Source organism: Saccostrea echinata, unplaced genomic scaffold (genome assembly GCF_033153115.1).
Source record: "Saccostrea echinata isolate AGI-Se365-2 ecotype Australia unplaced genomic scaffold, CSIRO_AGI_Sech_v1 ptg000010l, whole genome shotgun sequence".
Taxonomy (NCBI): Eukaryota; Metazoa; Mollusca; class Bivalvia; order Ostreida; family Ostreidae; genus Saccostrea; species Saccostrea echinata.
This window is the reverse complement of record NW_026889759.1, coordinates 13,748,544-13,775,780: the sequence shown is the minus strand read 5'-3', so window position 1 is coordinate 13,775,780 and position 27,237 is coordinate 13,748,544. Positions and strand designations below refer to the sequence as shown.

The window sequence follows — 27,237 nt, the reverse complement described above, 5'->3', positions numbered from 1 at the left end:
TGTCAGAAAAAGCTATTATAGAGATGAAGTTAGATTGAATAAAGAGGATATATCAAAAAGATTATCTGATACAACTTTTATTAGGTCTTTCTGGAATGTGTTTAATTGCTTTTTTAATCCAGTATAAAAATTGTCAAATTTTGTAGATATTATAAGCTAAAATCAAACAATTGAAGCAATCTATTTATTGTAACCACAACATGAGAGATCTGAGCTGTTTACGCCTTAAGTAGGGTAAACACACACACACACACACACACACACGCGCGCAAAACTAAGCAAATTAGAAAGTCTATGAAGGGTCTTTTGTATTAAGTAATGTTGATTTTCATACACTGATAGTGAATTTTTAGCTACAGCCCAAATAGCTTTTATATCTGTTTCTCGTTGTAATAATATGTGTAATCTTTCTAAATTATTTCAAAATACTTAGTTCGAAATTATTTTAATGGATATTCACGCTTCCTTTGTTTGATATTCATGGATAAAAGAACATTGTGGCACACTGTCTTGTTTCATGCAAAATGAATATGTGTAAATGCTCTCAAGAAATCTTGAATAAAATCCTACACATTACTGTGTAAATATATAATTCCACAGGACTTGCAAACTATAATTCTATGTCATTTATCATCTGTGCCAGTTTGCATGCATCTGCTTTATATTCAAAAAGAGAAGTGTATCTAGGTTTGGTTACCTGTCATTGGATAAATGGTGGTGACATCCGGGTCATATTTGTTGCAGTAGTTGTGATCACAACATCCGCCATCAAATGATATAGACCTTTTGGACTGTACACTACCGTAAAGACTCATACAGATCTAATAAAGGATAAGGAAGGTTATAAAAGCCTTTTGGTTTCTTTTTGTATAAACAAAGAACGATGCAGCAGTTTTATAATCAAAGCAATTAATAAGTTTTGCTTCAGAAAGCTCTGGGTACAAATAAGAAAGAATGTATCATGCAGCGGAATTTTATTTGTGAAAATCAAAGACGAGCTGGCTTGTGCTGCATGTTTCTAGAAAATAATCATCCAAATGAAGAAAACTGGAACACTGCTAAATCGTATACTTTCATGTGCCCCAGAGTATGCTATAACTCAGTATCAATACTATAAAACTTTATCATAGTATTTTTAGGACAAACAATCACAATTCTAATTTCTAGTATGTTTTGATTTCTTTTAAGAGTGCATTATTGCGATCTTTCAAAAGTACCTTTAAAGAAAAGAAAAAGTAATAAAAAGTTACTCTCACTTTTGTCGACACATCCTAACCTGAATTTTTTCCTCCAGGGATTCAGTAAAAGTTCGAGTTACAATACAGACCTATAAAAAGTATAATTCAGTAAATGATATACCTTAAAATTGTCTCTTGTTTTATTACTACGTTCAGTTTATCAAATCTGAGAGTTACCTTGTTGTTATTATCATATGATTTAATTTTAGAGTGGTTGAAGAACGAGATGAAATCGCAATATCCACTTAGAAACTATACCTCACTTGCTACCCTTGTTTGTTTTGTTAATTACCTGGTCTGCTTCACATACAGTGGTATTGTGACAGTCTTCTGGTCTGTCGACAGCGTCACGTTTGTAGCATTTTCTTCCGAAACCGGTAAATATCAAAACGCACTTAAACTTCACTTTAAGAATTTGAAGGCATTATGAATTTTTAACTTGAAAATTGAATTCAAGTGTTTACATTTTTTCGGTCTGAGATCCCGAATATTTTTATGACCAAATTTGATTTTGCCATACCCTGAGCTGTTTTATTCTAAAAAAGTATAACATATATACTTACGGCACTTGTTACAAAAGCCTGAACATAATTCATTAGCCACGCAGTCATGTGAGCACATTTCTGGCTGTAGTAATGAACAATCCGTAAAGAAATTGTCCAAGCAACTCGAAGGTGCTGCCTCTAATTGGATAAAACTGCTGTACGCTACTGCAATGGTACGCACAACATCAATTGTGTATTTAGGTAGACTTAGATACCAGGTTCATATTAGAATTTAAATTTTTAAATGAAGTAAAATAAAAAATATTTTTCCGTGTTTTTAACGCAAACATTTCTCTCTCTCTCTCTCTCTCTCTCTAAAATCTCCCCTTTCCCGACACCGAAACGTCTGAATTTACAGAATTTGCTCATGTTTGGAATTTTATCACACCAATAGTATTTCTGGGAAATGAATGTCAAATGTTCTATAACATACATAAGTTTTATCTTTCAAGCGTAACATTCTGGTATACTCCACGAAATGCACGATAAGTATAATGTGCTATATTTGAAAGTCTTGTATAGACAAAATTTATTTGTACATGTATAATCACTTATTACTCAGTAAATGGATCGCCATTTCTGTTTTCAGAGAGCAATATTAGTTTATTTGTTTAACGAATTAAGTTATTTCATGATAGATGTGACTAGTTTTTTTTTGTCAATGTCTACCTGTTGCAAATGATAGCGAGGCTAAACGGGAAATAGCTGTAAGTTTTATATAAGTGCAAAAAGTTCAAGAAACACAGGCCTAGCCCAATAACAAACCGCTAACCAATGTTTCTTGTGGCATTAAGATATTTTGCAAAGAAAACCTTGATATAATCACATAAAGGAATTGTCATTCTCGATTTATTCTCTGAAATAAATATTTTGTATAAGTTATATTTAATTTTCGGATGACTCTCTTCTTATATGGCAAAAAAATATTAAAAATTTTGTATGCACTTTTTCTTAAATCTTCTCAGGTAACACATGTATTCACACTTCGAGCTTCGGTTTTATAAACATATTGATGGACATTTTGTACTTAACTCTCCTTTTCAAACTCGTATTAATCAGAATGTGTTTGAAATGAAATACTTAATAAAAAAAATGTCACCAATTCTTGACTTATCATGGTGATTACCAATCGATGGTTTGAAAGATTTTACTACGTTACTAAACGTAAATAAGCTCCATTATTATAAGCTACTAATTGAAAAAAAAAAATTAAAAATAGAAAAAGAAAAGTTTCAATATCCTGAAAACTTGAAATTACCCCCCAAAAAATCATCTCAGAAAATGGCTGTAAAAAGTTTGGACGGGTGCATTTCAAATGGGTCGGTAGGCAACTGCAAACAAACATTTTTTTTTAATGTTAGGCCCAATTCATCTTGATATCTTGTCTTGTAACTTTCCACCTCCCTCTTATTTGAAATCTTTGGTTCCGCCTTTGTCCAAATGTATTCACATTTTGATGTGAATATGATAAAGTTAACGTTAAGTACTTGTAAACCGAGACGACATATCTCTACTGTTTTAGATCATCTGATAAGAATATTTGCAATGGCGTCTTATGGTCTGTCGCTGCTGGTAACATGGATTGGTATGCAATTTTTTTGTTTGGTGAAATCTTTCAAACCATCGATTGGTAATCACCATGATAAGTCAAGAATTGGTAACATTTTTTATTAAGTATTTCATTTCAAACACATTCTGAATAATAATGAGTTTGAAAAGGAGAGTTAAGTACAAAATATCCATTAATATATTTATAAAACCGAAGCTCGAAGTGTGAATATATGTGTTACCTGAGAAGATTTAAGAAAAAGTGCATACAAAATTTTTAATATTTTTTTGGCCATATAAGAAGAGAGTCATCCGAAAATTTAATATAACTTATATAAAATATTTTTTTTCTGAGAATAAATCGAGAATGACAATTCCTTTGTGTGATTATATCAAGGTTTTCTTAGCAAAATATCCTAATGCCACAAGAAACATTGGTTAGCGGTTTGTTATTGGGCTAGGCCTGTGTTATCGAATTTGACCTTTTTGCACTTATATAAAACTTACAGCTATTTCCCGTTTACTCTTGCTATTATTTGCAACAGGTAGATATTGACCAAAAATATCATATCTTTCATGAAATAATTTAATTAATTCGTTAAACAAATAAATTAATATTGCTCTCTGAAAACAGAAATGGCTATCCATTTACTGAGTAATAAGTGATTATACATGTACAAATAAATTTTGTCTATACAAGACTTTCAAATATAGCACATTATACTTATCGTGCATTTCGTGGAGTATACCAGAATGTTACGCTTGAAAGATAAAACTTATGTATGTTATAGAACATTTGACATTCATTTCCCAGAAATACTATTGGTGTGATAAAATTCCAAACATCAGCAAATTCTGTAAATTCAGACATTTTGGTGTCGGGAAAAAGGGAGATTTGAGAGAGAGAGAGAGAGAGAGAGAGAGAGAGAGAGAAATGTTTGCGTCAAAAAACACGGAAAAATATTTTTATTTTACTTCATTTAAAAATTTAAATTCTAATACGAACCTGGTGTCTAAGTCTACCTAAATACACAATTGATGTTGTGCGTACCATTGCAGTAGCGTACAGCAGTTTTATCCAATTAGAGGCAGCACCTTCGAGTTGCTTGGACAATTTCTTTATGGACTGTTCATTACTACAACCAGAAATGTGCTCACATGACTGCGTGGCTAATGAATTATGTCCAGGCTTTTGTAACAAGTGCCGTAAGTATACAGGCTATACTTTTTTAGAATAAAAAATCTCAGGGTATGGCAAAATCAAATTTGGTCATGAAAATATTCGGGATCTCAGACCGAAAAATTCAATTTTCAAGTTAAAAATTCAGAATGCCTTCAAGTTCTTAAAAGTGAAGTTTAAGTGCGTTTTGATATTTACCGGTTTCAGGAAGAAAATGCTACAAATGTGACGCCGTCGACAGACCAGAGGACTGTCACAATACCACTGTATGTGAAGCAGACCAGGTAATTAACAAAACAAGCAAGGGTAGCAAGTGACGTATAGTATCTAAGTGGATACTGCGATTTCATCTGGTTCTTCAACCACTATAAAATTAAATCAAATGATAACAAGAAAACATTGATGTAACCATCAATTGTCGCCCGGGAAATAAATAAAGTAAACAATGGAAATGAGTCTTGATCACCAAACCGCTTCGATATGTGTGAAAAAGGCATGCGTCTAAATGATGGAGACGATAGTCGAGAATATTTTGAAAACCTATAGTCGGATGAAAATCAAACAAAAACGATATCCTTTTAAACTTTATCAATTCCTCAAGTAAATGTTGGCTGCATAAAATATAAATTGAAACCAGACACATGCATCACCTATTTTCAAAAATGTCTATCACTTTAAGAATATAAAACACGAACTGTGTAAAGTACGTTTTTATGCGATAAGTAAAATTCGATGTTCTAAAAAAAGGGACTTGTCGTTTTTTCGATAGTAAATGATAAGCAACTTTATATATTAAATATGAAAAACATATATATTTTTATAGATTCACTTTATGGAAGTAAATATATTGTGTATCTCGTAATTTATAAAGGGAAAGAACATTCTGATTAACAATCTTTTTAATGTTTAGAAAACCTTTAATTCTGAATAACTTCTCCCACCTCAATCCCCAACACTTAAACTTATATGTATAGAGCAGCCCGGTCCTCCGGGCTGCAATAACAGCAATGTAACTCAGAGATTTGATAAACTGAACCTAGTAATAAAACAAGAGACAATTTTAAGGTATATCATTCACTGAATTATACTTTCTGTAGGTCTGTATTGTAACTCAAACTTTTACTGAATCCCTGGAGGAAAAATTCAGGTTAGGATGTGTCGACAAAAGTGTGAGTAACTTTTTATTACTTTTACGACTTCTTTTCTTTAAAGGTGCTTTTGAAAGATTGCAAGAATGATTTACCGCTTTGCACTCTTTAAAAAAATCAAAACATACTAGAAATTAAAAATTGTGATTGTTTGTCCTAAAGATACTAAGATAAAGTTTTATAGTATTGATACCGAGTTATAGCATCCACTGTGGCACATGAAAGTATACGATTTAACAGTGTTCCAGTTATCCTCTTTTGGATGATATTTTTTTTCCAGAAATAGCACAAGCCAGCTCTTCTTTGTTCACAAATAAAATTCTGCAGATACTTATTTGCGCCCAGAGCTTTCTGAAGCAGAACTTACCGGTATTAATTGCTGCATCGTTCTTTGTTTATACAAAAAGAAGCCAAAAGTCTCTTATAACCTTCCTTATCCTTTATTAGATCTGTATGAGTCTTTACGGTAGTGTACAGTCCAAAAGGTCTATATCATTTGATGGCGGATGTTGTGATCACAACTACTGCAACAAACATGACCCGGATGTCACCACCATTTATCCAATGACAGGTAACCAAATCTAAGATACATTTCCCTTTTTGAATAATAAAAAGCAGATGCATGCAAAATGGCATAGATGATAGATGACATAGATTTATAGTTTGCAAGTCCTGTGGAATTATATATTTACACAGTAATGTGTAGGATTTTTATCAAGAATTCTTGAGAGCATTTACACATATTCATTTTGCAAGAAACAAGACCCTGTGTCACAGTGTTCTTTTATCCATGAATATCAAACAAATGAACCGTGAATATCCATTAAAAATAATTTTTGAACTAAGTATTGTGAAATAATTTAGAAAGATTACATATATTATTATGACGAGAAAGAGATATAAAAGCCATTTGGGCTGTAGCTAAAAATTCACTATCAGTGTATGAAAATCAACACTACTGAATACAAAAGACCCTTCATAGACTTTCTAATTTGCTTAGTTTTATGTTTGTGATTGTATGTGTGTATTATTTGTGTGTTTTTGTATTTTGCTTTTTGTTTCGTTAAACGTTGATTATTTCTGATGACCAGAAAGGGTAACCACGCCTGCAGCATCACCTTTAGAACTCTGTCAAGATATTGATACCAAGTTCTGCGCCCATGGCGGGAGAAAGGAATGTCATATGTCATGTTTTGAAAAGATGTGTCCTGTCACGTGTGGGAAATGCTGTAAGATAATTTGATGTAAAATCTGTGGTGCCATCTTTCTGCTCTCTTAACTTAATTTAATTAACTAATAATTTATCTATAGTTATTATTCTACAGATTAAGTCGACATGCAAGATAGTTATGTTGACATGCAACATAACAGTATTGACAATGAAGAAAAATTTGATCTGACAAGAATTAGGAAGCATTTCATGTGGCATCCAACATGCGACATGTTAGCTGCAGAGCTGTAACGTTGTGGTTTTATATTTTAGTCTTATGGTCAAAATAAAATGTAAAACCATAACGCTACAGTTCTGCAGCTAGCGACATGTAATTAACTTAATTGTGTTCATATGCAATTTATTTATTTTGACAAACAACTAATTTATGGTGACATGCAACTTATTAATGTTGCCATGCAACTTAATGACGTTGCAATGTAATTTACTCATATTGACATGCACCTTAGTTATGTCCTTTAAAAAACTATTGACATTTCGGAAGCTGCCTTAAATAAGTTGCTTTAGATTACCACATTAAATAGGCTCACGTCGACATAAAAAGTTGCAAATAGACAAAGACAATTTGCGTCTGATTCTCTCAGTGGGTTATATATGATGCTTTTGGGAAAAAAATTCCTAATTTTATCCGATCACATTACCAGACGGAATTATGTTGCATATTGACACATTTATCTTGCTTGTGGACATACTAATAAGCTTTAAAGAAGTTGCGCATAGAGCAATAAATTTGCAACAATAAGAATGAAATATTTACATGTATATAATTTCCCTGCATGATGAAACGAAAGTCTGAAAAAGTATGGATAAGCAGAGAATAGACTCATTGACAGACAGACAGACAGAGGAAACCTTTATTTCCTAGATTAACTTTGTTCTAAAAGCAAAGATTTAAACCGTCCAATACACTCTCTCCGATAATTTGTTTGCATGCTCAAATGAACGCTTCTTTTCTCCAAAAAGGTCAAATATGTGGTTTTTAAAAATCTTTTGTAGCTCCCCAAAGTTTACGTAAGTAATGTTATTTCTTTTACAACTCTTCAAAATGAGAATATCCTTTTCCTTAAAATCGGGTCTTTGCTGAAGTATATGAATGTTGTGCTTAATCACAAACAGTGGACTGCCGTAGTTGCTCTGTGGTTGACAACACAGAAGATTGTAACATCACCAAAACGTGTAATCAATCCGAGGTGAGAAACAGGTTTACTATTTATAATCTTTTCACCAATCGCATCAATGATTTATATTCTCTCTTTCCAGAATTTGAGTGCAAAGTGGGGTGTGTAAGGTGATAAATAAACAAATATTTATTACTTACAATCTATTTATCAATAGCTTCAACGATTTAGATTCTCCCTCGTCAGAGTCTTGAGACAATGGGGGTCCGTAAGGCACTAAAATATATAGAATGTGAATGTAGTTATCAAATATAAGGTATGAAGGATTATCTTGATTTGGTACTCTGGAAGTAATTAAGTTTCATAAATGAAAGTAAGCTACAAAACTGAGTGGGTTTTATACACGATCTTCTTCGAACATATCTTTATGAGGTTGATAAGAGAATTGTTAAGTTTAAAATCGTTCAATAAAATATTTGAAACTTTTTCTGCTAATTAATACTTTTCCCCTCCAAATTTAATCGTTGAAGCATACTAGGATAAGTTGACGTAAATTTAAAGCTTCCAGTTCGTCTAAGATTTGAAGGTTAGGCTTCAAGGTCAATTTGATACCAGTGTTTCTTATAGCCATAACTTTACAGTGTGTGCGCATTTTTGAACAACTCCACCTAATGTACTCATTTTGCTTCGCTATCAGATTTTGTAATGTGTGTTCATTGAAAACCTACCACTGTAAGTGTTGATTATAGTTTGGGGATTTCTACGAGATGAAATCCTTCCCTTGATGTTGGATATCCCAATTCCATCAGTTTGGCACCTCGACCATCTTAGTTTTGGACGGTCTATCTTATCCTTACCAGATCCCCCGATCCATTTTAAGCGTTGGATAGTCTACCTTATGATCTCTATTAGAATCATATACTCTTAGCATTAAATAATCTCTGTGAGATCAGAGGTTTTTCACTATTTCTTAGGAGGTTAGGGCACCTCTCTTTATCTACCTTGACAAACTTAAACTGTTGTGCTAACCTTTGGACAGAAACAGAGAATTCAATTTGGGTTAAATTCATTTCAAAATTTATGCTTATTCGGTATTCTGAAAATTATAATACAATTTTGATCAAAGGTCAAATAACACTGTTTTGCAATGAGGCCATTATATTTTGAAAACACTAATTTTTTTATCTTCCTCAGGTGTGTATTGCAATTGAAACCAGAGATACACAAACGCATCGAAAGGTTAAACTAGGCTGTGTTAGTAAATCAGTGAGTACATTTTATAAATTTTTATTAATTAAATATTTATTATTATAACACTTTCTGAGATCCAATTTCTTAAAATGAACAGAGCATAATTTGAAATATTAACTCTTTATAAAGACTTTAAAAATTACATTTCATTATTTTTGCAGACTTGTGATCATTACAATTTCACTGTCAGAGAAACTCCAGACACTTCCAGAATCAGTCATGTAGACGGTTACTGTTGTAATACTACGAACTGTAACTCAAAGCCCCTGCCTAGTCCGGGTATTGTCATATATTTAGAGTATTGTTGATTTTAAAGAGATATTTGCCCTCTTATCATTTGACAACGGAATTTTAGGAATTGTTTACTGATTTTAGTTTGGGACTATTATACTAGTTTTTTTTATCTTCTTCATCCACGGCGATCTTTGATTATGCACAATTTCAAGAATTTTGTCTCGTTAAGTTAATTTTGTCTTGAAGAAATACCGTTTAAATCATTTTAAGTATGGACACATTTTCCATAGAAAGGCCATTTGTTAAGATACCAAATCTGACTCTTCAAACAGCATTGCAGAAGCTTTTATACTCTCAATGGGGTAATAATTCTAATGTAATTACCACGTTATTTGGTTGGCTAAAACAATATCATCCTGTTTTGGTCTACGTTGCACCTTGTCAATAAATTCTGAAAGTCCTGAAGTAGCATTACTTTAGATTTACTGAACTACAACTTCTACAAGTATATGTCCGATTCCTGCTTTGGAATGATTGTATGCTCATATACCATTTTAGCAAAAATACATTTTAATGGTCTCATAGAGTTTTGTTCCACGATGGAGCAGCTGGAATATTGTTGGAATACTGAGCTATCGCCTGAACATGATTTAATTATTAATGGTTATCGTTTCAAGACGGTTTTGTTACGTAAAAAGTAATACAGATAAATCATTTCGCAATTAGAAAATGAATAGAAAATCCTATGTTTTTGCCAGTAAAGATTGGTTTTGCAAATCACTTTTTTGTCCGGAACACTGAGTGATCGGGATATATAAGCCCTTTGTCCGTTTTGCAACATTTGTAATATCTTTATTTTATCGTATCATCAGGTGTTGAGTTGAATTCGATGTGCTGCTGCATGTATGGTGTCGAGATTGTGCAAAGAGTCTGATTTGTTCTTTATGCTAACCAATTATGGTCTTAAATTTGGATGATTTCGTAAACTGTTCTTGCGTGTTTGAAGTTACACTGATGTATTAAACTGGATTTTGGTCAATTATTAAAATAGATTTTACACACTATTGATTAAATTAGAGTTTCTACCTTTCTTGCCTAGATATATTGGGACTACAATGTGTTTTATATTTTTTAATGTGACTGCTGTATTTTTTTATTTCCAGAATCTACGACTATAGCAACTACTAGTACTACCACCCCTAGCCCAGAACCAAATCCACGTAAGCCTATCTAACGTGTCCTTGACTATTTCTAAATACATCTGTACAGATTGAATTAAATGTATCTTTCTCTACAAACTCTATTCCATCTAAAGGGTGTCCACATCAGATCCATGGATGCCCACCTCACTTTGATAAGATTCTGAATTCCTGCTATCAATTTTACCACACAAAAGACACTCATGATCATGCAAATGTACGTATAACATTACACAAAAATTCTATTGAAAAAGATATTTAAGAGTGTATAATTATCAGCATAACAACACAATAGGTATGCTTATAAATATACTTCGGGATCTCAGTATAAAACAGTACAAGAAAATCGTTTTATTTCTATACTTTTATCGTAAAAATATCTTTAACTGAAAATACCAAATGCTTTTTTATAAACTGTGTATTTTAGTTCACCTGAGTCACTCGGGTGACCTATTGCGATTGATCTTTGTCTGTCGCCGTGCGTCGTCCGTTAACAATTGAATATTTTTAACTTCTCCTAAAATAAAACTTGTCCAACTGTCTTCAAAGTTGATATGAAACATGTTAGGTATCAGGTGAACAAAAATTGTGATTTTTTTAATCATAATACCCCTGAGACCCAAAAGTGCTGTACAAAAAACTGCTAAAAATAACCAAACAAAAAAAAATCGTCTTCTCTACTCCTGCCCATTTGAACATAAGCTGATTGCAAGGTTAGAAAGAGCATGGGGCCCTCTACAAAAAGGGGGAGGGGAAACAGAGAGAGAGAGAAAAAAAGGGGTCTCCATTCAGAGTTCAAGCGCTCTGGATTAGTTGGTCATATATTGAAAATACATTACACTTTGGAAAATCTTTTCTACTGATGGACATTTGGCAGGTAAACTGCTAGTATTTCCTTGATTATAGTTATAATAAAATTTAGCATTCTGCCAAAATGTTAAAAATCATGGCCCCTAGGCACATGGTTAAGGCTACAGGATAGGGCTACGTTGGTCATACACTGAAGATACAGTATAGTATACCTTTGAAAACTTTCTTCTCTACGCATAAAAATCTTACAGGCAAACTGTTCGCATGAATGCAACAAGTATACTTAACCCTTTACCAAGTGTTAAAATTTATGGCTCCTGGGCCAAGGTTCAAGCCCTTAGATGGGCTTAAGACAACATTCAATGAAAAAACAATACATCTTTAAAAAATCTTTACTCATGCACATCTGACAAGCAAACTTTTATCATGATTATAATAAACACTTAACTCTCTACCTAAACTGTGAAATTTATGCCCCCCTCCCAAGCACAGAGTTTAAGCCCCAGGACGGAGCTTAGCTGATCATATATTGAAAATACAGCATACATTTGAAAATCTTCATATTTTACTAATGGATATCAAGCAAGCAAATTTTTGACATGATTGTGAGAAGGCAGCTAGCCCTCTACAAAAATTGAAATTTTTGTCCTCCAGGTTCAGAACTTAGTCCAGAGTTGCAGTTTGGGATGTGGCGAAGGCCGCCATAGTTTAGGAATTCCATGATAACTTAGATGACCGACACGGCCCAATTGCTTGTCTTGCTTTTCAATGACATGGTCCTTCAGATGCATGATTTTTTTTTGTTGGCAAATCTCTGACCAAAAGCCGACGCTCTTAATGATTTATCTTTATTTTCACGATAAATATGAACATTTATATAAGGAGATATTTCATGGACTGTATACAAGATTATTTTCGCTATGTGTTATTTTCGTCATAAAAGACTTGCAAACAAGTTTGCCCCATTTAAAAAGTTGTGTTGAAGAGTTATTGCAGTCTTTCTTGAATTCGCCCGTTTTAAAGTCGCACATTTCCGATGAAGGTTAAAGATGCGAATATAAAACGGGGGCGAGGTTTTCCCTTTTTACAGTACTGTAGATCACTAAATTTTCGCGACACTTTCTTTTCGCGAGATAGTCATTGACTCTTTATTAGCGACACAGAATATTCACGAATTGTGGTTATTGCTCTATATAATCTTTAGGAATACTAATAAACGCGAGAATGACATTTTCGTGAGCACACTGTCTCGCGTTATTACGCGAAAATAAAGTTCTCGCGATAAAAAGTGATTTACAGTATGATATACGTACCAGTTCCTATTCAGTTCCAATACATTTCATTTACAACGTATGTAAATACCGCTTTATCATCTTGAATCGATTCATGTTAAATATCTATCATTTTACACGAGGTTTTCGTAGTTGTACATAGTTTTTTTATCTTGAATTCCCAGCGCTATTGTCATGGTAGTTGCACTAGACCTGTCATCATCAGTAGCACGGACGAGGCACGAGCTATTACTCAGCACATCCTCCAAAGTAAGTATAATTCTGAAAAAAAAGAGAATAATTGCGGCTACAAGTTTCGCTTGAATAGGGATATCCAATGGCTAAAGGAAGAAAATGAAAAAATTTGGAGTTAAAGGAGAGGAAATAGGTATAGGCGGAAGTGAAAATTTGTAATAGAAAAAAATGATTGGTTAAATAGAGGATGGACTTAGAGAGAGAGAGAGAGGGGGGGGGGTGTTATTCACATTCCTCGTGACGTCCATTTCATGACGACGGCAGTCTATACTTCAGTCGTGTAGCGATCTACGTACACGGATCAAAGGATTTGATTGTACTTAGACTGTTCTTGTAGCAGGTACTTTTTTGTCGCTACTGTTCTCTTTTTGAGTTAAATATGACTTGTTGTAGATCACTTACCTGGGCCCTATTGGACAGATGGAATTCAACATGGCAGCCACTTGGTGTGGAAGTCTACCCAAATGGAAGTCATGAGTTCCCTCATTAACCCGCATATGCTTCAGTACAATCACACGAAGCAGTGTCTGCAGTTTGGGAAGGAAACTCATGATCAATTTAGTCCTAACGGACATTTTTATTTGGACAGAAAACCATGTGGAGAAAATTTTTATACAATTTGTGAATATGCTCTTAAGTAAAGAATTCAATACTGTTTTTTTTCTTGCTTATGTAATTTAGTTTAAAAACAAGAGGCCGATTGGTCTCAGCACCCATGAGTCGTTTTGCACGTAAATGATGCTTAGACCAGTTGGCCTGTTGTTTTGCACCTATTAATATATCCTTTGGAACTCTTACTCAAGATTCTTTTCAAGCGAATTAATTTTAAATTATCTTTTGGAACTCTTACTCAAGCTTCTTTTCAAGTGAATTGATTTTAAATTGTGCACAATTTGAATGTACACAATTCTACTCCCAACATTTATAGGCCTAAATACATGTACTACAAATCGTGCATTTGAGTTTCTTCAAAGATGTAAAATATTCTCTCACATCTGCACGAGTGTTGATCCACAAAATAGATTTAAATTTGCATCAGAACATTGATTTGGAAGTTTGATGCTTGGATATTTCTGAGAATGTATCCTACGGAGCTTTATTTTCCTTTATTCCTGTGTAAGACTATCTTAACAAATATCCTGGTATTTGATTCTTTACTACCAGATGCATAGCAATGCTTGCATGTTTTATCGAACTGCTATATGGTGTATTACTGTAAAGGTCCTAAATTTGGCTGTGTATACTATTTTTTTTTAGTATCTTTTGAGTTTTCAGGAAAGCAGCTACCGATAAATTATGTAGCATCGCTAAATACTGTATGTGTACTTAAAAAAGCGGGCTTCATATTTTAGCGGCTTTGGCGCAAACAACGATGTGCTTATTCATGAATACTGCTAAGAAATCATTTATAAATACAATATATCTATAATTTTTTTTCTCTGTGATAACTCTTTGAAAGTAAGGTGAGCTGTTTTCTTGATAATTCAACCGGAATGTAAATTTCGCCAAGTGAAAAGTTAGGAGCCTTATATGCATGTCAATCTCGTGCGGTTGTGTTTGTGTCTGACGTCAGTGGGCGGGGACTTTTGAAATTTTAAAAAATCTGTGAGGTCTTGTGTATTTGAAATCTATTAGAAAGCGCTAATTCATGATTTCGCCAACAACTCTATACCCAGTGATTTCATTCATGGTACCCTTCTCTTTCTAAAGATAAAGTGCACAAATTGACAACTGAGAAATCTCCGAGACATCAGTTGTTTCGTCGTCCATTCTACAACATTGTCTTCGATTGTAAGGCTCATTATTTTAATTGTATTTTAGAGAAACTGGGATTTAATTCCACAAGTAATTCAACTTATACCCATAGCTCCCTTTCTAAGGAGAAATTTCTTCAAAATCATGTCAGTTCATAAAAATCCTTACAAAGATACATAGCGGGTTTCAGTAAATGTTCTACCAAGCTTCTTTCTGTACTCCTTACTAAAATATTAATAGCAGTGAAGAAGAAACTTCAGGAGTACTGTACAACAATATATTTGAGAAATGGTGTAAATCAGATGTGGATACATAAAAACTCCAGGAAACTATTTGAAAATTTGAAATCACGAAATTTTTACCAAAATCAATAACATAAAAACTTACGACTTTTCAACTTCAAATACAACAATTCCCCATAAATCTAAGTCCAGGCTTTTTGACATCATTGACAGCTGCTTTTTCAATAAAAATCGTCAGAGTAACCGATTATCAAATATCGACCGATTTGACATCCCTAATAAATTTACTTACCTTGTCATTAGGCATAGTCATTTACAAAATTATTTTGTTAAAAAACATTCTGATTGTACACACAACTACTCTGAAGTTGATATTTAAAAGGTGCTTGAGTTTCTGATTGACTATATCTATGTGGTTTTTGGAGACAAGGTCTTCCAACAATCTGTTAGAATTTCCATGGGTACCAATGGCGCCCCGTTATTAGCAAACCTAGTTTTGTATTCATATGAAGCAGAATTTATTCAAAATCTTATGCATGAGAAAAAGAAAACTCTTGCTGTGGCCTTCAACTCGACATTTATTATCAAATAACAATAGTTATTTCCATTCATATGTTGACACGATATATCCCAGTGAGCTTGAAATACAAGATATCACAGAGTCTGACACATCTGTTTCATATTTGGATATTTTATTAGAAAAAGACGTTTTAAAATGGTAATCTAACAACTAAGCTTTATGATAAACGTGATGACTTTAACTTTTCAATCGTCATTCCCTTACTTATGCAGCAATATACCCTCATCGCCTGCATATGGGGTTTATATCTCCCAGTTGATTCGATACACAAGAGCTTGCTCTACTATGAACAATTTCTAAAACGAGGTAAGTTACTGACAATCAGGTTGATGAAACAAGAAATTAAACTCATCATTTCGTAAGTTCAATGGTCGATACAATGACCTTGTCAGCAAATACAATCTATCATTAAGTCTAATGCTGACTGACGTTTTTCATACTAATTGTAAGGCCATTATTTACACAGTGAATTGTCGACGGATTTTTCCATTATTTCCCGATTATGACAAGGAGCACACGGCAGGTGTGACCGGTCGGCAGCAGATGCTCACTCCTCCATCATACCTGAGACCTGTTCAACAGAGCGAGCGCTCGCGAACAATTCTATTGGAGGGATAAGGAATTTTGGCGAGCGCTCGCCTCAGATCCCACCTCTGATGTTTTAGAGGTCCGTGTTTGCTCTGCTCCTAATTTGTATTGTTTGAATGGACTTTTAAGCTTGAATATTGTTCGTTATCTCCATATAAATATTTCATGCTACAAAAGCTATGAATATTTTCTCGAACCTCAGTTTCACACTGTTGATTCAATTCTTCCTAAATTTAAGGAGGCATATACACTTCGATTTCAACATGTGGATTTCAAAATTGTGTTAAATGCTGCTTTCCGATTAATAACTGAAAATTGTTCCTTCCCATGACCCTTGTCCCAATTTCCTCGGAAAAAATATTTCTTTGTCCAGTTCTAAGAACATCATTGATGTTCTTCAAGGATAAAAACGATACCGATTTATTTTTGAATAAGTATTTCCTCCTACACTTTACTAATTTTCTCCAAAATAGATTTTTGTTTTCTGTCGACTTTCATCAGGAACATCGACGACTTTTCTCCGGCTGACTTTTCTAGTTTCTAAATCATCCTTTACGGTTTTGGGATCAATGTCCGTATGCTGGTCATGAAAGTAATGCAGGGTGCACAGAGGAAGCTGTCATTAGAGGTGGAATACCATATCCAAGGTCACTTAAGTTCCTTACATTTACTGTAATGCCTGGCTTAAGGTCACTTAAGTTCCTACCTTTACTGTAACGCCTGGCTTAATTGCTGATTGAAGAGATATTTGCCTTTTGGTGGCTTTGAATGGATCTAAGCATCTGATCTTCTTGTAATTATCTGTCAGAAATTAATTTACAAAATCCACGGTGTCTTTTCTACCCTCCATAGGAAAAACTTTACTAGATAGACCAGATATAAACCAGTATTGTCTGTCGGACTTATAGGTCGATTGGATTGCCCACTGGCAGGCAAATCATCAAAATCTTTCTCTTTGTCTTTTTGTTTGTTTGATCGATACATTGCTCTGATAATTTCACTAAGCATGATAAGTTTATAATTAAATTATATACATATTTGTTGCAATACATGAGTTTTACAGAATCGGGGAGTCTCTCATTCTCTCTTAACTTTATAAAATCCCTATATTGGCAAAATTCGTGTTGCTAGTTGCAGTGAGTGGGGTATCTTAAAACGTTCCGACATATACCGGTATTCCTTTCTCGTTTCTAAAGAAATGGATGTGTTATTACATAACAATTAACAATTGATAAGAAAAAATATACCACTTCAATGCACATCATTGTATATCATTTCATTTCAAAACACCAACTAGCCCATGTTAAGCTCGATTTTTGGGTCACTTGAGTGACTCGGGTGACCTATTGCTTTTTTTTTTTTTATCATGCGTTGACATTTAAAATTTTTAGCTTTTTCTAAAACTGCAAGACCAATTTTGGCATACAGCATTTATGGATGAAGAAAAACAAAAAAAATATGAATAATATGGTGCCTGTCCCGCTTGGGCCTTAGGGGTTGCGTTAAAACCATCAAAATTTATGCAATTTTTAAAACTCTTTACCCTTGGACATCAAGCAGTCACACTGTTGGTATGATTGTGATTGGCATTGAGCACTCTATCAAAATCATGAAATTTCTGGCACCATAGTCAGGGGTTCTGATGTTACGATGGCCAGGGGTTTAGATCATATAGTGGAGATTTATAATTTTTCAAAAATCTCTCTCTCCTGCATATTTAGCAGCCAAACTAAGTGCATAGGTATGAAGAACAAGGATGCCTCTTCCAAAATTGTGAAATTCATGGTCCCAGAGTCAGGGGTTCTGGTGTTAGGTTGGGGCTCTATATATCATATAGTGATGATTCATTAATTCCTCACAAATCTTCTGTTCCTGGATATTAAGAAGACAAACTAAGTGCATAGATATATATGATCATATAGTGAAAATGCATTAATTCTTCACAAATCTACTCTGTTCCTGGGTTCAAACAGACAAACTAGGTACATGGTTGTGGTGAGTATGAGGAGTGCTTCTTCCAGAATGGTGAAATTCATGGCCCCTTGGTCAGGAGTTAGGGCGGGGATCTATTAATCATATTAATAGCGCAAATGCATTAATTTTTTTTTTAATTCTGTACCTGAAATATGTGGAGATAACGAACAGTATTCGAGCTCAAAAGTCCTTTAAACATTACAAAATAGGAGCAGAGCAAACACGGACCTCTAAGACATCAGAGGTGGGATCACGTGCTATGGAGGAGTGAGCATCCCCTGCCGACTGGTCACACCCTCCGTTTGCTCCTTGTCATGAACGGGAAATAACGGGAAAATCCGTTCAGTGTGTAAATAATCGCCTAACAATTAGTATGAATCAAAGTACTGTGAGTACTGAGAGACGGTGGCATGAATGATTTTGTTCGTTTAACGTCCCTCTCGAGAATTTTTCACTCATACTAAGACATCACCATTGCCATTGGTGGGCTGCAAATTTAGATCTACATTCAACACTCCGGGCCATTGGGTAGTGAGGGATCTTTTTTCTGACCAACACTTACTGCGATATGGGACCTCGGTTTAACTGTTTCCACGTCCCACAGTGGGGATTCGAACCCGCTACGTAAGGATCGACTCCTTCATGTCCGTGACTCTAGAGCAAACGCTCTGACCACTACGCCAACCGGATACTGGCATTGAATGAGATAAAATGTTGTAAGAATCTGTAAAATGATATGATGGAAATTATGAATTTCAAAGTTTATTGCAATTTTTCACGATACAGGGCTTTTAATAAGTAAATTTATTAGGGATGTCAAATCGGTCGATATTTGATAATCGGTTACTCGGACGATTTTCCGATCGAGTACCCGGGTACTCGGTAAAATTGTAAAATACAAATGTGTTAATTTTATTGAGACCAGTTAAGCCCTGTTTAACCCCCTCGAAATTTTTTTAACGTTTTTTTTATGCCTGTACACAAACATAGCGCAAAACGAAAGATTTTTTGCACTAAATTTATTTATCAAATAAACAAAAAAGACAACAATGAATACATCAGTAATTAGAAATGGTTTATAGTTCTTGTTTAGGAAGACGATTTGATCAACGCAAGAGGAAGACAGACTGTAACGTAGATTTGCAATGATTAGACAAGCGCAAGGAATTGTTTTTAAAGAAAGAGACGGTGTCGAGATCGCTAGACGTATATTATTTAATTAATCCATGTATGTTGGTTGTTTTCCCCATATACTCTATGTTTACTTTGCACAGCTAATTTTAAACATCTTTTAAATCTTAGGGTCTTGCCTTATGGTTTTTTTTCACTTTTGAAGTGGTAGCGGCATTTCTTTGTATCGCCGAATTCGCTACCGTATGCGAACTAAATTATTTTAGGATAATAAACCCTAATTAAACGATGTTCATCAAATACTAATCATTAAAGCCATCCAAAAAATAACGGATCACGAGGTGATACATGTAACAGCTGTTTACCAGGTGATTGGTCACGGTAATTACTGTATGAACAAGTACACAACCACAGACAATAACGGGTATTAACAGGTGTGGGGGAAGCTTATTACAAGGTAAACATGGACAATTCATTTTTAAGTTGCATTTTTTTTTTTGGATAAGTTTTGGATTAAAAAAATTATACTTTTTCTTTGAAATATGAAAAAAATATATAAACATCCGAGTAACCGAGTAGCGATTTTAGTATTCGATACTCGGACGTTCGATCGAGTACCCGGTTAATCGGTTACTCGTTGACATCCCTAAAATTTATATTTCCGTAGTATGATGAGGACATATATAAATCAAAGTTGTTAAACAATTCATTGCATGAAGTTTTCTACATTAGGTTTATTGTAAAATAAGGTTTGAAGAAAAAATAAAATTATGCTGAAATGCCAGAAACGAAATTTCAATCATTTCAGTTTTTTTTAATATTTACTATTGTGGTATACAGTCATAATTTCAAATTTAAAATGAAAGCATATTTAAGGATGATGGATAGATTGAAATTATATATTCAAATAATGCATTTGGGGATCCTCATGTTTTAGTACCCCCCCCCCCCATAAATTATTGCTTAAAACGTGTCAAAACCGGTTAACCCTTAATGTTAAATCATAAGGGAATCAAGGTTCCTAATATATTCGTGTAGTGACTGAACATTTTTATTCTAAGATGCGTATTTTACAAAATACGTGTAATAAAATCGTGGTTTTTGAAGTTAGAAATTTTGACTTTATAATGTCAAATCTTTACTCAGTGATCAATAATCAAATCCCCCCCCCCCCTCCCCCAAGGAAATATGAACAATTTTTGTAACTTCTCGAAAAGTTTTTAAATTTTGAGTAGAATTGAACCCACAATATTTTGAACAAAAACTTAACAAGAGGCCCATGGGCCACAACGCTCACCTGAATAACTTTCATTGGCCCTGCTGTTCTTCACCAGACGATCTTTTTGTAATACCTACTGTGGCCCCGCCCTACCCATGGGGGTCATGATTTTTACAATTTAAAATCTACACTACCCCAGGATGTTTCCATATAAGTTTCAGCTTTACTGGCCAAGAGGTTCTTGAGGAGAACATTTTTAAATATTTATCCTATATATTACAATGTAAAACTTGGATTCCCTATTGTGGCCCCGCCCTACCCCCAGGGGTCAATATTTGAATAGTTTAGAATTTACGCTGCCCCAGGATGCTTCTACAAAAGTCTTAGCTTTCCTGACCAGTGGTTCTTGAGAAAAAGATTTTTTTTCTATATATTTCAATATAAAAATTGGATTCCCTATTGTGGCCGCGCCCTGCCCCCAGGGGTCTTGATTTTAACAATTTAGAATCTACACTACCAAAGGATGCTTCCACATAAGTTTCAGCTTTTCTGGCCCAGTGGTTCTTGAGAAGAAGATTTTTAAAGATTTTTCTATATATTTCAATGTAAAACTTGGATTCCTTATTGTGGCCCCGCCCTTCCCCTAGGGGTCATGGTTTTAACAATTTAAAATCTACACTACCCCAGCATGCTTCCACAAAAGTTTCAGCTTTTCTGGCCAGGTGGTTCTTGAGAAGAAGATTTTTAAAGATTTTTTCTTAGTATTTCAATGTAAAACTTAGTTTTACTACTGTGGCCCCGCCCTTCCCCCGGGGGTCATGATTTTAACAACTTAAAATCTACACTACCCAAGGATTCTTCCACATAAGTTTCAGCTTTTCTGGCCCAGTGGTTCTTGAGAGGAAGATTTTTAAAGATTTTTTCCTATGTATTTCAATGTAAAACTTGGATTCCATATTGTGGCCCCACCCTTCCCCCGGGGTCATGATTTTAATAATTTAGAATCTACACTACCCCAGGATGCTTCCACATAAGCTTCAGCTTTTCTGCCCCAGTGGTTCTTGAGAAGAAGATTTTTAAAGATTTTTTCTATGTATTTCAATGTAAAACTTGGATTCCATATTGTGGTCCCACCCTTCCCCCGGGGGTCAAGATTTTAACAATTTAGAATCTTCACTACCCCAGCATGCTTCCACAAAAGTTTCAGCTTTTCTGGTCCAGTGATTCTTGAGAAGAAGATTTTTAAAGATTTTTTCTATGTATTTCAATATAAAACTTGGATTCCCTATTGTGGCCCCACCCTTCCCCCGGAGGGTCATGATTTTAACAATTTAGAATTTACACTACCCCAGCATGCTCCCACATAAGTTTCAGCTTTTCTTGCCCAGTGGTTCTTGAGAGGAAGATTTTTAAAGATTTTTTCTATATATTTCAATGTAAAACTTGGATTCCTTATTGTGGCCCCACCCTTCCCCCGGGGGTCATGATTTTAACAATTTAGAATATACACTACCCCAGGATGCTTCCACATAAGCTTCAGCTTTTCTGGCCCAGTGGTTCTTGAGAAGAAGATTTTTTAATGACCCCACCCTATTTTTGTCTTTTCTTGATTATCTCCCCTTGTAAGGGGGTTTGGCCCTTTATTTTAACAATTTTAACTCCTCTTTACTCAATGATGCTTTGTACCAAATTTGATTATAATTGACCCAGTGGTTCTTGAGAAGAAGTTGAAAATGTGAAAAGTTTACAGACGGACGGACGGACAGACGGACGGACGACGGACAACGGGTGATCAGAAAAGCTCACTTGAGCTTTCAGCTCAGGTGAGCTAAAAAGCACATGTATTTGAGTACGAATTGACTTCAGTGGTTTGCATACGAATATACGAGTCGGTTTGTGTACGAATGAGTATTAGTTGTAGGACGGCGTAATTTAATGAATATTCATGAAGCGAGAAATATTGATAACGGCAAATATTAGGAATTAAGCTTTGTGCCCATCAATAAAATGTCTTTGAAATAACTTGAGAGTATTTGTTAACCATATGCATTTTATTTTCAAACATCGAATCAACCCTATTTTCATTATTTTGACTCTGCAAAAATCGCCGCTAGGGTCCCCGTGATTTTACACTGTTGTTATTTATAGCCCAAAAGCAGCAGCAATAGACTGTGGCTATAAATAGCCACCGTCTAAAAAAGTCAGTCAGCATTAGACTTAATGATAGATTGTATTTGCTGACAAGGTCATTGTATCGACCATAGAACTTACCAAAATGATGACTTTAAACGAGATTGTTGATATTCTTGTTTCATCAACTTGTTTGTCAATAACTTACCTCGTTTTAGAAATTGTTCATACGTAGAGCATGCTCTTGCGTATCGAATCAACTGAGAGATATAAACCCCGTATGCAGGTGATAAGGGTGTATCGCTGCAAAGGTAAGGGAAGTTGACGATTGAAAAGTTAAAGTCATCATGAAGCTTTGTTGTTAGATTACCATTAACGTCTATTTCTAATAAAATATCCAAATATGAAACAGATGTGTCAGACTCTGTGGTATCTTTTATTTCAGTCTCACCGGGATATATCGTGTCGACATAAGAATAGAAATAACCATTGTTAATTGACAATACGTCGTCGATATATCTAAATGTCGAGTTGAAGGCCACAGCAAGTGTTTTCTTCTTTTCACGTAAAAAATTTTGAACAAATTCTGCTTCATATGAATACAAAAATAGGTCTGCTAATAACGGGGCGCCATTGGTACCCATGGGAATTCCAATAGATTGTTGGAAGACTTGGTCTCCAAAAACCACATACATGTAGATATTGTTAAGCAGAAACTCGAGCAACTTTTTAATGTCAACTTCAGAGTAGTTGTTTGTACAATCAGATTGTTTTTTAACAAAGTAATTTTGCAAATGAACAATGACAAGGTAAGTAAATTTACGAGTTCCATTTTTATTGAAAAAGCAGCTGTCAACGATGTCAGAAAGTCTGGACTTTAATTTATCGTGGGGAATAGTTGTATATAAAGTTGAAAAGTCGTAAGTTTTTATGTTGTTTATTTTGGTAAAATTTTGTGATTTCAAATGTTCCAAAAGTTCCTTGGAATTTTTTAGTACCCACATCTGATTCACACTACTTCTCGAATATATTGTTGCACAGTACTTTTGAAGTTTCTCCTTCACTACTGTTGGTATCTTAGTGAGGAGTAAAGAAAGAGGCTTGGTAGAACATTTACTGGAACCCGCTATGTATCTTTGTTTGTAAGGACTTTTATGAAGTTTCGGAATCCAATATAGATATTGTAATTCAAATTCGTTTTGGTTGTTGGGAATATTAAAAATATTCAAAACTGACATATGATTTTGAAGAATTTCCTCCTTCGAAAGGGAGCTATGGGTATAAGTTGGATTACCACTCGTAGAATTAAATCCCAGTTCCTCTAAAATACAATTTAAATAATGAGCCTTACAAACAAAAACACTGTTGTTACCTGCTTTGTTAGCAGCGACCAGTACGTACTGAGCGTGTAATCTATATCTAATTCTTTTTTCACTTCTGAATTATTGAATACAGAAGGATAGATGGTTTTCATACTGCCCCTCAATCGTTTAATGCGAGATTTTAACATATGTCTGATACATTTAATCCAGTCTGACAAAGTGTCAACGTCTTCTTTTTCATGTCTGACCCAACGCCTGGCGTAATCCTCCACAGAATCCATAATATTGTCTTTTATTAATTTTCAATCTAAAGTTGAAAATGATTACATGACAAATTAAGTCACACCCTTTTGTTCTTCGTCTTGTTATCTTGATGATAAACAAAGACTTGGGCAGCTTCTCAACCCAATGGATGTATCCGTTTGTTGAGGCTATATAAATTAAAAGAAGGCAGGAATAAAGCAAACGTTTTATTCAATGATGAAAAGTGTTATAAAACAAAGCTATAAAGAGCGACTCAAGGCCTTACAAATTTACCAATGTAATTAAAAATGGTTGTATGTTCGTGCGCCCTAAAACTTGTTCGCCCTTGACGCCGTTCGCCCTAATTCCCGTTCGCCCAGAGTTCGAGCGCCCTAAAACTTGTTCGCCCAGGGTCCGTTCGCCTTATTTATATTGCAGAAAGTTGAATAATGACCCAATGGATTTTTTAAAATAAATTATATGTACTTTGGTACATAAATTGCGCACGGGAGACAACAGACGTATGCATGTGGTACCTGTACTATCAAAGACCCGGCAGACCAACAGAAAATTAACGTCTCAGTCCTTTAATTGTTTTCAAAACATAACGCAGATTGTATGATCCCCTAAATTACAGTGACATTATTAAGTATAATTAAATCAATTAAGCATGTAAAGAGCATAAATATCAAATTTGAATTATTTAATTAAGATTACGGTAAATAAAAAAAAATACCCGTAGCAACATTTGAAAAAAAAACACAAAGTCGTAAAATATTGAATAAAATTAATAATAAATGTTGATATTTACTATATACTGTATATATATATAATAGGGCGAACGAGATATAGGGCGAACGAGAATAAAGGCGAACGGACCCTGCGCGAACGGACTCATGCGAACAGGTAGACAGGGCGAACGAACCTGATACCATTAAAAATGTAATTCCAATCAAAGTTACTTAATTTAAACATGTTAAAGGTATTTTAATTTATAAAAAGAAATTAAACAACAAATCATAATTCAATACCTTGATTAAATCAAACCAAAAATAAAACATTGCTATAAAACAACCTAACATAACCTTTTTTTTTCTTTTTAATGTAAACAATGTAAACAATAACGTTGGGATCAGAGACTAGGCGATCGATTACGTAATACAAAGAAACTGAAAAACTTTGCAAATTATACTTTACCTGACATTACTTCAAAATGCAAAAACATGCATAATGCTTAAATGCTTTTGAGACTATAAATGCCATTATTATGTAATAGATCATTAATAACACATCGGCGATCATCTCGCATATTTCCTAACAATAATGAAAGTAAGTCTGTCCATTTTTAGCAATAATTTGCACCTCGATCCCGATCCCATTGAACATAAAAATTACAAATTTTACTGTGCAACATAAAAACTATTTCACTACATACCTTCACTCTGTAAACAAGTTTGCATAAAGTATGTATACAAAAGTAACTAACTACACTATAATTATTTCTAACTTAGACAAAGACCAAAGTGAACAATGACCGAAATTAAAAAACTAAGAATAAAACGTTTAAGTAAATCCTTTAACTAAATGCATCTTAAGCTCTAAAATTTATTAATTAGAATAATTTTAAAAGTTTAACCACAATAATTAATTACCTATGAAAAATAAAAATAAAACTATAGTTACCTATATAAATTAAAAGAAGGCAGGAATAAAGCAAACGTCCGGCTGGTTTTATTCAATGATGAAAAGTGACCAGCCGGGACGCGCAACCTGCTTAAATCAAATTTCTAAGATATTCTTTTTAACCAATCAAAAATGATTCTGGAGACAATGGTTGCCGAAAAAAAAATTAGATTACAAAAGAGCACTTGGTCATTGCGTGTCCACTTAATCTATAGGTCTTTGTGACGCAACTAATTAAACAACACTTGGCCAGGTAAATAATTCTAGGGACATCGTTAATCCCTTAACAAAGAACTTATCACTCATGGACTATATCAAATGGATGCTATAAAAACATTTACAACAAAATCACTCCCAAAAAATCTTGTGAAGCCCACGTTAGAAAAACTTTTTATCAGAAGAACAAAGAAACCTGAAGTTTGGCATACCCGATAAAATAAAGTTGACATGTGCAATAAATAAGATGACACTTCAGAGTAATCAGACAAAAGCTAAAATAAAATATATAAAAATTTCCGAAAACATTTTTTTTTAAGCATAAAAATCAATAAAACATTAAATTCTGTAATAATTAAATTTATTATAAAATATATTTCAAATAATGAAAAATTAACTGTTTTGAATTATTAAAAATAATTACATATTTCAGAGATAAATAAGTATATTGAAAAACTGTAAGTTTTTCTCCATGACAAAATGTATGAAATTACGACGCCAGTTAAAGGATCGGGGTTCCCTATATTTAGGACCTTTTAAAATTAGTGATCTAAGGTCCTCATTATTAACTATATTTACGTCACCAGTAATAACGTGTCCAGCAGGACTATAGTTATAGGGTGAAGAAGAACATGAACACGAATACCTGAGTATCTAATACCTGAGTATTTCCTGGACAACCTAAGTGCATGGTTATGGTGAGCAAAGGTTCTTCTTCCAAAATTGTGAAAATCATAACCCTCGGCCTGAGACAGGAGTTCTGGCGTTAGGGCGGGGCTCTATTATGACCATGCATGGGAATTTTTACTCCGCTTTAAGAGAAATTATTCCCCTTTGTTATTCATTTACAATAATTAATCACTGTAAATAATATTATTGATGGGTAAATTGAATAAAATAGAGAAATTTTTACTATTAAAACAATGTACACTGTGAATACATGTATACAAACAGAGTTTGAAAATAACTGGTAGAGCATATGTTATATCTTGTACATGTAAGAATAAATTTTTATAAGAAGTGAATTTTTTTTTGCTCATTACCTCCTTAATCTGAACAAGCACTGTGCCCCTGTAATTTTTCTTTCTTTCTTTTTTTTTTATTTTCCTCTCTTCCTCCTATCTAT

General features: G+C 34.0%; 1 protein-coding gene across 1 annotated transcript; it reads left to right on the top strand.

The window, feature by feature from the left end:
* Positions 1 to 3,318: 3,318 nt before the first annotated feature.
* On the top strand, positions 3,319 to 13,683 carry LOC133184564 (uncharacterized). The gene is made up of 13 exons (XM_061319653.1): positions 3,319 to 3,368; positions 4,391 to 4,537; positions 4,719 to 4,795; positions 5,609 to 5,680; positions 6,107 to 6,230; positions 6,751 to 6,888; positions 8,007 to 8,080; positions 9,203 to 9,274; positions 9,421 to 9,538; positions 10,657 to 10,713; positions 10,809 to 10,909; positions 12,959 to 13,043; positions 13,422 to 13,683. Exons 1-13 carry the CDS (start codon positions 3,329 to 3,331, stop codon positions 13,667 to 13,669), a joined length of 1,353 nt encoding a protein of 450 aa, XP_061175637.1. The 5' UTR covers positions 3,319 to 3,328; the 3' UTR covers positions 13,670 to 13,683.
* Positions 13,684 to 27,237: the final 13,554 nt, after the last annotated feature.

Bases quoted from the DNA above. Each gene is read 5' to 3' on its own strand.
- LOC133184564 (XM_061319653.1), top strand. From the start codon at position 3,329: ATGGCGTCTTATGGTCTGTCGCTGCTGGTAACATGGATTG. The intron at 6,889-8,006 runs GTAAGATAATTT...AATCACAAACAG, and splicing joins TGTCACGTGTGGGAAATGCT to TGGACTGCCGTAGTTGCTCT. The intron at 10,714-10,808 runs GTAAGCCTATCT...TTCCATCTAAAG, and splicing joins TAGCCCAGAACCAAATCCAC to GGTGTCCACATCAGATCCAT.